Consider the following 13,436-nt stretch of genomic DNA (forward strand, 5'->3'; position numbering starts at 1 on the left):
TTGGTCAGAACCTAGCTGATCAGTTAAAGGGTCCCCTGATCCCTCCCAGTCCTCCTCCTCATTTTCTGGCTGCCACTCAGGTTGAAAAGAGGCTCCAGGAGTGAACAGGGGCACAAAAACCCCACTCGGCGCCGGGTTTGGCGTCGGACGATGCCGGTCCGGCTCTGTGTCCACGGCGAGATGGAGGCCGGGGTCGACGCTGGCCGGGGGGCTGACCGGCACAGAGCACGGTAGTGGTGCAGTCGGAAGCGGCGCCGGTGGAGATGTAACTAGGTCAACCGGCGCCCAACCGGATCCAGGCCTGAATCCAAGGGGACCTGTGGCGCCACCGGCAGTGAAGACCTTGGCCCCCACCCCCCCAAACAAGTCCGCGGGGCCCATAGGCGCGCCGGCAGGGGCGGTCTGCCCAACGATGGCATGCATCGCCTCGTAGAATGTACGAAGCTGGGCGGGAGTCGCTCAGAGTCCTGGAAAGGGGAGAAAACTCGTAGTCTACTCTTCCGGCTCAGCGCTGGGAGCCGTGGGAGGGGCACCACCCGCGTGCCTCGTTGGATCGGCCGACCAACGAGGAGAAGTCGAAGAGCAACAATGCTTCTTTGACTACTTCTTATGCTTCGACTTACCCGACCCAGAGTGCAAAGACTTTGAAGATTTGGAACCGGAATGGTGATGGCTCCGCGACAGGGTCCGCGAACGACGCGGAGCCGAATGCCGGTGCGCAAGCAGCTTCCGGGACCGCTCCCGCAAAGTCTTAGGCGCCATCGACCAGCAGTTGGAGCACGAATTTGGGTTGTGGTCGCACTCCAAGCAATAAAGACACACGCAGTGTGGATCCGTCACCAACATCATGCGATGACAGTAACCGCAGGCCTTGAAACCAGGCATCCTTCGTGCACCTTCGGAGTCGAAGACTCGAAAAAGAAGTTGACAAAAGTCGAGAAAAAGTTAGTCAAAAAATGACTGAGGTACTGCTCTTCCCGAATCTGCGCTGGCTGGTGCAGAAAAAGAAAGAACTGACATCAGCGCGCGAGGGCGGCATCCAAGTAGCTGCCATGATGTCATCCCAGCGACCACGCCGACGGACACGGAGCCGACTGGCGCCACCTTCCGAGGCACAGAAGTACTGCTGACGAAAAAGCTTTCCGGATCCAGTCGGACAGCTGGGTGTAATTGTAAGGTAAGGAATCTATAACTAATGTGTGTTTCAGATGACAGTAACATGAGGGACGACTAGGGTATCCACCCTCCCGGATTACTGGTGCTATCCGCACCCGCGACTGTCCAGGTCCTTAGGATGCAAGTGTGGCGACTCAAGGAGCAAACCAGAAGATGAAATTAAATAAAAACATCATGAAGTGACCTGCAGAGCTGAACATTGCCGTCGACCTAATGTGGGATGCGAGCCGTGAAGGCGCGTCTATCTCTCACACTTCTTCAGCCTCAAATCTGAGAGTCTCGCAGTCTGTGAGCTCCTAAAGTTTATGAGGAACATCAGTACCCAGTTTACTTTTTCACCAGTTAACCTTCGATTTCTGACCACCCTCCCCAGTCCTTCACCCCACCTTCCGAATTACCTAAGTGCGCACCACCAAAAAAAGTCCTTAGATCCAGACGTTAGTAGCCTAAAAAAAACCTGCACAAGATGCCACTTCCTGTTCAGGCAACTCATGTACTGTTTGAAGAAAGTCTCTGACCAGGACAGTTAGTTGACTGAGCCTGCCACAGTGAAGACATCTCTTGGGACATGACTGAGGTAATGGAGACATAACCCAACGTGAGCACACTGCGTTCACTGGCTTGTACCAATTCCCAAGTGGGCACTCCACACTCGCCCAAAAGCACTTGGTCATCACCTTCCCATGCCCAGGGGAGGACATAAAGCTTTCTCCACCTCCTCTAACATCAACAGAGAAGCAGGGAAAGCCCCATAAACCAATCACCACCCCTGGGTGGTCATCAACACAACATGGAAAAATGTCCACATAGGATCAAAACAAAGAAAGCACCATACATCACACACTGCAAGGTATAGTGTGCTACCCATGCAGGCAAGCCCTTCAGCATCCCACATAGGAGTAGTGTGTGCTATATAAATGCTACAATGCAAGCATTTTGTCAGTCTATCTATCCTTGCCACACACTAGTAACATGTGCTTCAGCGCAATTAGACTGAACACAGATTCTAGAGCTGCACTCGTCGTTTGAAGTGCTACATTCTTGGGATGATGTTACCGGTGCCCTGCAGACTTTAATACCCAGTGCCACAGCTCTCCACCTCAGGCTGGCTGCAGACAGAACATGATCGCCCATTCAATGCTTGTTTAGTGACTAGCTCTGATCTTTGTCTCAGCATGAAGGAAATGGGGGAGGGTGACTCCCAATGCTGGCACCACCACACCTTTATGGGTGTGTGGAAGCAGCCCATTGGTGCAATCTATCTAAAAATGAGCACCGTGTTCTCATCACTGCGTCCTACTAGAAAGTACCTTATTATGAGGTTTGCAGTACACCTTACCAGTGAGATGCTTTACCCGGTGATCACTCCGTTAATACTAATTCCAGCGATACCACGTGCCTCCAGGTTGCACAGCCATTCACCATTAGATCATGAATTATTTTTTTCTCATTTAATTTATTAAATGGAAGAACATCTGTTTAGACGCGGCGGCAAACAATGATCAGTTGAGGAGCTTTGGAGTATACGGCAATCGTGGTTTGCTTTTATAAAAAAAGAAAGTACGAGACTGGGTTTACCAGGTCTTTGGTCTAATCCTGCTGTAGCCTGTGCTGAGCTGTCACGTGCAGACTTGGTCCATTTTCACCGTATGAACAGAATCACGGACATCCTTAGCAACCCCGGGTTGGGCTCGCTCACCCTCCACTTTAATATAAAAGCTGAATATAGAGTGGAGCCGTTTTTAGATGAGATTTTGCCTAGTATAGCGAGAAAACTTTATCTGCAGTTTAGATATGGCACACTCCCGCTTAGGGTCTTCTCTTATAAATGGTCGACAGATAAGACTGTAGAATGTCCGGCATGTGGGGCCACGGAAGAGTCTGTGTCCCATGTTTTTTTCTTCTGCACAGGGTACAAATCCATACGACAACGGTGGCTTGTTCAACTCTGTAGAAATCTGGGGTTTAGTCATTACAAAGAGGCCCTCAGAATACTCAAATCCAACACTTCCACTCCTCTTGTTTTCTCTGTTTCGCACTTTTATCAACGCTATGTGGCGTAGGAGAAGATCTTTTTTATAATCATTTTAATCTATATCTACCTTCTGTCATTAATTAACCAAGAATTGAAAACATGTGCTTTTTTTAATCTTTTTATATCTTTAACTTCAAATAATTTTTATATACTATGACAATTGTATTGTGTTCTTAATCTTAAGTGCTGGTAATACCAGCAATGTTACTGCCTGTATGTATGTATCTTTTAGGGTCTATGACCGAAATAAAGATTATTTGACTGACTGGCAATCGTGAGTAGAAGGACATTCATGAGTGAAGATTACTTATAAAGTTTATGACTCAATGTCAGAAAAGATCTACCAGCTATTGAACACTCTTCGAGAGAGCCGGTCTAGCCTGGCGACCCTCTGTGTTTTACACCACTCACTGGGGGAGGGTGGCGAGAGAGCGAACACCCTCAGCAGTCACCAAAGTGTTTGAAAAACATGGAACATTATTACTTAAGAGGGTAGCCTGCTTAATTCAAGAACTCTCCCATATTTGCACAAGACACACATTATCAATTGCAGACGCTGGTGGAGTAACAAAATACGGACGATAACAAAGGGTTATTTAATTTCCTGCTTTAAAGTCTACCTTAGAAAACAGGTGTCATCTATACTGATAATCCAACTACAGATAAAATAAGAAAAATAAACAATGTTAGGTTGCCACTCCAGATAAAAAATCCAAATTAAAGATTTCTAGATTGGTCATATGCTTACTGGGGTATAGCCCAAAATACTGGTCCACATATTGCTAAGTTCATCAGCTGACCAGAAATCTACTAACACAATCACTTGCTCTGTAGAAACAGAGGTAAGCCATTCTACTGACCCAAACTAGGAAACACTCACACCTAGAGGTTTAAGTCACAATCTGTTCCAGATACTGGGAAAATATTTTGAGCAGTGTTTCCAAGAACAACATCAACACGGCACAAGACTCCTTTCATAGTAATCTATTCTTTTAGCTATCAATTCTTATTCCAGTCTCAGTCAATAATTGCCATTCTGTGCAATATTTTCGCTTTGTCTCCTACATTGGTTGCCAAAGCAGGGGCTGCCTTTCATTGGAAAGCAAGTGTTAAATTATATAGGTTGTTCAATAGAACACGCCAACTTACCTAGTGCATTCCACTCTCCTGTCCAAACTGCAGATCATAACAGCCTCCAGTCCTACCTGCTCACCCCACCAGGCTTTCCTTGAATGTGTTGAAGGTATCGCCTTGAGAGCAGATGGAAAGGCCTATTTGGAGTAAGATCATCTGGAGTGCGGGTGTCCACAGCTCTCCTCCACTGAACCCCAACTTTCTTCTACCTGTTCTAGTAGTGGCCGAGTTACTTTCTCTTTCTTCAGACTTGGGGCTGGCTCCAAGAGGGGTCTGATCAAAGGGCTGTACTGTACACAATCGGAAGAGTTACAAGCAATTTCCTAAGTGATGTGGTGAGTTGAATAACAAAGGGACATGATATGTACATTCAGGCTAGCACACCTGTCCTGCAGAAATCTCGGCTATGCCAACATTGATACCTACTCTCAGCTATTCCACAATACCTCAATTCAGCTCTACAGCAAGCAAGCGAGATTCCTGTAGGGGCTAGTAAACAGCTGCCCCGCCAATGCACCCTTGCTATTGCAGTACTGACACCCGTACACAGCTCTATCACACTTCCTACATCCAACTCTACAGCACACACTTCTGGCCGTGTACTGAGGATTGTGGAAAGCTGCTCTGTCAATGCACCTTAATCCCTACACACAGCACCTGCTGATGGTCCAGTACTGGGACCTAAACACATGTGCAGTGTATCTCAATCCATCTATACAGCACACACTTGTGATTCCTGTACATAGATGAGCAGATTGCTGCACTGCCAATGCGCCTTAATCTCTACTTACAGTTCGTACTGAACACCCAATTCTTGGACCCATACACAGAGTATCTTAGGCCAGCTCTACAGCTCGCACGTGAGGCGTGTGCTAAGCCACACACCAGAGATACTCTCAGTCCATCTCTCCGACAGGCACCTGTAATTCCATAAAAGGGCTAGAACAACAACTCTGCCAATGCACCTCTGTACTGCCGCAGCCCTCAATACTTCAGTATTCAGACCTACGCATAGCTCAGCCAAAATACCTGCGCTCACCTTTGCAGCACCTGTATGGACACTAGTACACAGTTCTGCCAATGTGTCTCAATCCTATAATGCAGCACCACTCCTTACTCAAATATCGAGACTCGCAAGCATTTCTACTAAAGTACCCCAGTCCAGCTGTGTCACAAACACCTGCTATTCAAGTACTGGATCTGCACAGTGCCCTGTCAATGTACCTCACGCCTGCTCTGCCGCAACCTGGTTACTTCATGATTGAAGTCGAAAACCTCTCTGCCGGGTACCGTTGTGCAGCTCTCCGGAAAAAAAACACCTATTCCAGTGCTAGACTAGCACAAGCTCTGACAGCACCTCAGTATTGGTACACGGCACTGCCTGTTAATCTAATAGTGGTTAATACAATAAGCTGGACGGAGCGCTGAAACTTTTCAGACTGGATTCACGCTAGTTTGGCTGATGAGGGTTGTTATCCCGACACAGGCCCCAGGATGCTGGCTTCCGGTCCAGGTGAGGAAATATGAATTTTGTGATCAGTTATGTCCCCTATCGTAGACCCCAACGGCTCCATGTGCATGCTATAAGTACATGTATGTTCCCTCCAGTTCCAGTTTTGAAGACGCAAATATATGTGCGTCCACCGTCAACATGTCCTCTTTCAGATCCGCCAAGAATGGGTGAGATATTCCATTCCTAAGTATGAAAGGCCACCGACTTTATATGGTTCACTTTCCACATTTTACAGATTCAGGCGAGTAGGCCCTGAATTCTGTCATCAAGCCTTTTCCTGTCTTCTGCCTCTGAAAGCTCCAGTCTGAGCCTGCATCTGTATCCATGAACTTTGTCCTACTCCCTGCGCGGCTAACGGTGCCTGATCCAGCATATTGCCTGCCAAAAACTGTATTTCACCTTCAAGATTATCTGCTCCGCTCCTCATCCAATGCATTCCTGTCTAGCAGTTTAGGTAAACATTCCTCCAGCTACCGTGCAAAGGGCCAGGCCTCGCTGTCCACATGCAAGTAATTCATAGCCCCCGTTACCATGGAATATTCCTACCCCCTCGCATCTCATGTAGACACTTAGACGCTTGTACACGCACTAACAGTCAGTATAGAATAGGTTCTATCCTAGAGACCTTTCCTTTTGGATAACACAGTTCTTTAAACATAGGATATTAGATATGATTTGGGATTAGGTTGACATGACCCCCCAGACTTCTGTCTCCAAATGTAGAGCTAAATGTCAAGTCCCCTTCACCCTCTAGTTGCACGTCAATCACACGTCATGCGGCTGCGCGCGCATCTCTGCCAAATATTTCTGCTGACATTGCAGGATTCTTTCATGGATCCACCCACTTGTGACATCATGTATAATGACGTTTATTAAATTACGCCCATATGACCGCCTCTATTAGTTACGTATGCACAGTTTCTGTATTATCAGCTGTTACGCCTCTTGCATCTGTTTCACTGTAATGCATTTTCCTATAAAACCGATTATCTGTCAATAATGTATGCCCTTCCTTCCTGAACTTTCGTGGTGAAGGAATAGAAGCCTGCAATTCGAATTGCATTCCTTTGTATAGGAATAAAGCCTTTTAAAACCTCTAATACCACGGATTCTGCCTCTTATATTTACTGAGTTATTCTTACTAGACTTTACCGCATAAAAAATAGTACCGGTAATGAAATATTTACCACACAGGGGAGACCTGGCTTGGCAGTTCGGGCTGGACTGTTACCATGAGGAGCAGGGTCAAGGCTGATTTGCATATGGCTGGGTCCGGACTGAGGTGGCAAAGTGCGCTAAAGAACGATGATGAATTCAACCCAGATCTAAAAGTGACTGGGGGTGAGTGTCTGAAAAGTTTCAGCACTGTCCATCATCTCCTTTTGTTTGCAAGTCAATATTGGTACCCATACAGAGCTCCCACCAAAATATATACGCCCAGCTCCACAGCACACACCTGCTCCTCCAATACTGGGACTAGCAGGTAGCTCCGCTAATAAACTTCAATCCTGGCATACAACACCTCTGGCTGGTCCAACAATGGGACTTACAGACCACTCTCTTAACACATTTCAAGACTGATCTCCAGTTGCCTTTCTATTCTAGTCCTGGGAACCACATACATCTCTGTGAACGCTTCTCAAGACTCACCTACAGGTCGCCGGGGATGTTCCAGCAGTGGTAACCCCCATACACAGCTCTGTGGAAAGCATCGTAAGGCTCATCTACAGTTCCCCTGCTGTTCCAGGACTAGGGTTCATATACAGCTCTGTGAAGGCAACTTAAAAATAACTTGCAGCTCCCCTTCTATTCCAAAACTGGGACTCAAACACAGTTCTGTGGACACACCCCATTCGTGACCAACGGCGCTCTAGCTATCCCAAAACTTAAACCAACACACAGTTCTGGCAACGAACATCTACCTTCAGAAGGACCTCAGACACGAGTGGAAACCTGTAACAGGACCTACATAAATTATCCTTCCATGGAGACCTCCGATACTTCCCTGATGTCTATCCACTTCTACAACAAACCTCTACTTCCAATGCGTCACCTACAACAAAAAGGAGAGATCCCCATCCAGTGCCACACGTCGATCTTTACCAACTCATCCGTCCGCTTTTCTGTAGCGCATACTACTGTGTAACATTCACCTCCGCTGCGCCCCAATATGCGTGCTGAATGCAGCAATACTAAGAAGTGGTCAATGGCATTTAGGAGAACCTTGCTGTGAGAGGCACAAGAGGCTCCATGCATTGTCAGACCAAGCCCAACGCGTCCTGCAAATCATCATTTGCCGGACTGCCTCAGCGCTTGTCACCGAGGACAAATGTTAATCCAATGATTCATTCTTGGCATGAAGATATGGTTGAAGTGGCTAGATTTGAAAAATGATTCATAAATGAAATGACAACTTACATTATTTCGAACACACTTGGGGCCCTTTTTTAGGTTCATGATGATCCGATCTTTTATTAGCCAGTCATTATTGATCGGTTTAGATCTAGTTAAAGTTTACTGTTTACATAATCTCTTTAGATGTGTTGCATACATCCAAATATTGTTGAGACTACTGTATGTTTTATGTATATACATGCAGAATTGTTCTTCTGTTTCTTGTTCTGCTTATACTTTTATGCATCATCAGTGCTTTAGGTTTCTGCGATGGTATTTGACTACTGATTATTGGTCTTATTTTTAAAAAAGAAACACATTTAATAAAGAATTGAGATAAAAAAGGAACCAAGATTCATTGTCATCATAGCTCGTTCACTACAACAGCAACGTATTCCAAATGTAGCAAATGATACAATTTGTAATGCACCAGCGGGCCATTCTAATGGGCTCCGACAAAGTGACATGTCAATATGAGAACGTCCAACGATCTTTGTATTACATTTCGTGAACCTGTGGAATAGATCAACATTTTTGAGTAAATATGGTTGATTTAGAGGTCAACAATTATTTGCTATTTTATTTCAAAAAACAATGTTATTAAATAACCTAAATGCTTGCGCAGCTAGTGCTGCTCTGTGGCCACTTACCAGCAGTCTTCGTCTTCACTGCAGGTCTCCAGCTCCAACAAGTCCACTTCATCCAGGGTTGTGTCTTCTAAATTGGATCCTAACCCTTCACTGCCCTCAGGGATTGCCAGCTCGCTCGTCCTAGCCCACTGTTCAAAGTCAGTCAAGTAAAACTCATCCACAAACTCAGAGCTGCTGGTCCTCTCCGGACTGGGAGCTCGGCCCTTCTTTGCACAGTTGCTCGACAGCTCTGTGTTATCGAGCAGCTTCGGGTTGGTCGAGCCCTCCTCATACTGCAGTTGTGCATCCACTGTGGTCCGCAGGCAGCCAATGTTCTCCTTTTCGGTTCTATTGCTCGGCTTGCTGTGATGGTCCGGCAGGATCTGCACCTCTCGCTTCTCAGGGATGGTGTTAAGGCTGTTGATGATCTCCATGCCCTGAAGCGGAGAGTTCTGGTTGTCCACGTTGCTGCTGATGTGGCACGGAGCATTTGGCCCAGGGTGGCGGACTTTTCCCCTGCTTCTTAGCTGCTGGTTTTGAATCTCAAGCCTTCGGACCAGCTGCTGCAATTTTCGGACTTCCTCCAGCTCGGAACCTTCCTGGTCTGCAGCGTCGCTCTCTGCATTGGGGCTCAGACCGATTGTCTCCTTTGAACCCCTCACTATGTCTGTGTCAACAGCGTGGTCTGGCTGGATCACAGGAGAACCTCCCGGCACAACCATCTTTTTTAGGAGCCACAAACTGTTTCACTACAATACAACAAAGCAGGCGTATAGTTAGTACTTTAGCTCAAACACCAGGAAAACACAATCAACATACAACTAACATCCTTTGAAACAAAAGGCATATATTGTCCAATGGTAAATAAAACGCCAGAGTGGCTATCTTATCAAGTGACCTGTATAGAATATTTAGGGCATCCATCGGACGATATGCTGCCTAACAAAAAGCTTTTAATTAAACACTTCAGGAACAAGTTCCCAATGAATCTGCTGCAGCAAGAGAAGCTGGGAGAATGTGCAAATTGGCTGCTTGCAACGGCCAAATATTTGACAAATTGTGCCTTATTACTGTAAATAGTGATAATCTGCGAACCGTACTTCAGAGGAGCAGCCCCAGACTTCACAGCGCCTTCAGCAGGAGCCATTCAAAGGCAAAACCAAGACCTCAAAGAGGTCAAACTGCCATGATGTACATGTAATTAGACAGAGAAGGGGTATACAAGGCAGCTCTAGGTCTAAAAGAACTCTGCTAAAAACTCACTTTTTTCAAAACTCATGAGGTGCCACAAGCTTTATATTGCTACAGGTTACCTTCGGCAAACCTTGTCCACCCAAGCGTCGAGGAACCCCCAAGGCTGCCTAAAACCATGGTCTACCAGAAGAAAGACTGCATCAACCCTCCCAGTGCTCACGCTTCACCAGAATCTGTGTAATCCTAGGTTGTTTATCAGTGAAATGTAATTGTGAAGAGCGATAATAGGTCCCTGCGAGGCACTAAGCCACTCTCCAGGGAGGCTGCTGATTCGCAACTAGTTTCCATGCCACAGACTTTACACTGTACTGGAGATGAACTTCCAAGAGGGAGGAAACACAAACAGTCTGTAGATCTGCCTGGAAGGGCCATCGTATGAAAGATCAGGAAGCCATCAGGTCTTGCCTTTATAGTGGGAGTGTCGAGTGGTTGGCTTTGACAATGTCTGTAAAGCATTACTTAAAAAAGTAAAAAATATATATATACACAATTCAAAATACTAGAGGAAAAGCAAACCTATCTTATGATGTCTCAAAAACGTTTCTCTTTGGAAACTCTGAACAGAATATTAAAAAGAATAAGCAAGTGTCAGAATGTAAAAGGAAACATTCCCCAAGGCCTAATTTACTTTCCACAGGATTCACCCACTTGCTCCCCTGCACTAGCCCAGGGAGCAAATGTACTGGTCTCCAGAACCCCAACTGACGAGTGCAGAAGACCGTACCAGCCCCAACGCCATGGAAATGTGTGCGTCAAAGCTTGTGCTTTCGCACAATATGTGAACTGCACAAGAGAAAACAAAAATAACCCTTCAAGTGTGATTTTCAGCATAGATCCAGCAAAAAATATTCCTATTGCTTTGCTTTTACAGACAAGCTAGAAGGTGAGGGGGAAACACAGCATGGGGGCATTTTGAGGGGTGAAGCTCTACATGAGGAAGAAAGCTCGTACATGCACACCTTCTCATGGAGTGCTGAAGAGAAATGAAAAAGTAGTTCCTCAAATGTGGGTAGTAAAGGGATACAAGCAACCCAAATCAAAAAGACTGTAAAGAGGCAATGGGGTTGAGGTGGCAGGGGTTGGGGGTGGAAAGCACATAAGAATAGAAGGCAAGACCTTGAATAACAATAAAGCCAACCAAGTGTAAGCAAGGGGCAGGCTCTAAGCCCACTGCACGCTTACAACAGACCTTTCACAGACAGTCTGCTAAGTTCGACCTAAAAAGTACTGGAAAGACATCGGGTAAGGGAAGAGTACTTCAGCCATGCTCCAGGGTAGAGACCAACACACGAAGAGGAAGTGAAGCTGGCACTTGCGGACTAAACAGAAACAAGGAAATAAGAGTGACGAAGTCAACCAATGGTAAGCAATGGGCCTCCAGAAAACACACAAAGTATCTTGCTAACAGCAGCACAGGCGCTGTCTCAGGTTACCCCTCAAGTATAGGGTTTAGGGTGCTGAAAGAGGCAAAGGGGCCAACCATACATACTGAAGGGCAGAAAACCAACGACAGTGCCCCAAAACAACTAGGGGCACTAGGTGAAGGCAGGAGAGTATTTAAGGAGAGGGCAATGGTGTGTCCTGTCTGAGGAGAAACAGTCTTTCCCATGCAGTACCTTTACAGCACAGGAAAGTACCATGTAGGTAATGGCTTGTACCTTTCCCGTGCAGTACCTTTACCACATGGGAGAGTACCATGTAGGTAACCTTCTGTACTATTCTCATGCAGTACCTTTACCGCACAGGAAAGTACCATGTACGTAAAGGTTTGTACCTTTCCCATGCAGTACCTTTACCACATGGGAAAGTACCATGTAGGTAACCTTCTGTACCATTCTCATGCAGTACCTTTACCGCACAGGAAAGTACCACGTAGGTAAAGGTTTGTACGTTTCCCATGCAGTACCTTTACCGCACAGGAAAGTACCATGTAGGTAAAGGTTTGTAGCTTTCCCATGCAGTACCTTTACCGCACAGGAAAGTACCACGTAGGTAACTGTTTGTAACTTTACCATGCAGTACTTTCCACACAGGAATTTTTTTGAACATACTTTTTATGTTATTTAAAAAAAGTGATGTTGCGGTTTGGGGGGGCGTAGGGGTAAAGGTGAGTTTAGGAGGTCGGGATGGGAAGAGGTTTTAAAGAGAGGTAAGGATGATTGTAGGGTTTAGAAGTGAGTAGAGGTACAGGAGGATAAGGGTTTAACAAACCTTTTGAAAACACCACGTAATTGCTTGAATAAATATTTTCTAAATTATAAAACTGGTAATCAGCAAATAAGTAAATGTGACACGAAGGCAAAACGTAATTCTTAAAAACTTACACTGTCTGGCTATAGTCTTAAAAGCAAGAGAGTATGTTTTTAGCTTCATCATCATTAAAAGCTTCAGGCGGCCAAAATATATGTTTGTGGGTGACCAGTTTTACGATTTAGAGCGCATTTTTAATTCATCATCAAACATGCTGTGTTTTCAAAATGTTTCGACACTCATGGCTCCGAAGCACATTATAGTGTTAAATTACTCTATTTTGTAAAGCGATTTATTACTCGCTTGCACGCTTTGTAAAACAAGCATTTGCAATGCAATAGGTCTCGCATTACTCAAAGTTTGAGCTAATTACGTTGCATTAATTGGCACGCCAATAGCTCAAGTTTTTAGTAATGCGATACTTATTGCATTGCAAATGGTTGTTTATCTCTGCTGACCTGCCGAGGGTTGTTCCCTTATTTACAAATGTAATGTCCAATAAGGACTGTGGCACACATTGAGGATATCAATTATGCATACATTTATGTCCTTGAGTGTGTGTGTGCTGCTTGCCAATGTTACACGAAAATCAGACAAAAAATATAAATAACATGTAATACAGCCAAATAATTCCGATGTACACAATATTACTCTAGCTTAAAATGTCCCTGTGACATCACCTGCATTGTTTAGACAAGTGCCAGGGGGGAGACCCGAAGTGAGAGCTATGAGCGGGAGACCAGGACATCCCCTTCCATAACAAGCACTGACAAAGCCAATAGTTTGGTCCTCGGTGGAGTGAAGCATGTGTTTTGTGTGACTGATGCAGAGCTCTCCCAGTGCCACTGTACTGTGCATGAAAAACTATCAGTTTACAGAGGGGAATAACAATGTGCTTAAAACGTAACGAGTCTGCCATGCATGCACCAAAGTGCAGCATAATGGACTCTCTGAATGTGGCACAACATTTTAAATACTATGCAAGTCTGCGCCATGCTCAATTTCTCCAATACCCATGCAAAACTTACCCCTAGTGACATTAATGTCCAAC

At 45.5% G+C, this 13,436-nt stretch overlaps 1 protein-coding gene across 5 annotated transcripts in view; it reads right to left on the reverse strand.

Annotated features, from left to right (window-relative positions):
* Positions 1-13,436, reverse strand: part of LOC146788808 (SLAIN motif-containing protein-like) — a 418,592-nt gene that overhangs the window by 203,383 nt on the left and 201,773 nt on the right. For all 5 annotated transcript variants that reach the window (XM_085630383.1, XM_085630385.1, XM_085630381.1 and 2 more), the window contains one exon: positions 8,903-9,630. In XM_085630383.1, coding sequence (XP_085486509.1) covers positions 8,903-9,603 — 701 coding nt within the window. In that variant the 5' untranslated portion in view covers positions 9,604-9,630. The remainder of the gene's footprint in view (positions 1-8,902; positions 9,631-13,436) is intronic.

The sequence above is a fragment of the Triturus cristatus genome, chromosome 10 (assembly GCF_964204655.1).
Source record: "Triturus cristatus chromosome 10, aTriCri1.1, whole genome shotgun sequence".
In the NCBI taxonomy this organism is placed as follows: domain Eukaryota; kingdom Metazoa; phylum Chordata; class Amphibia; order Caudata; family Salamandridae; genus Triturus; species Triturus cristatus.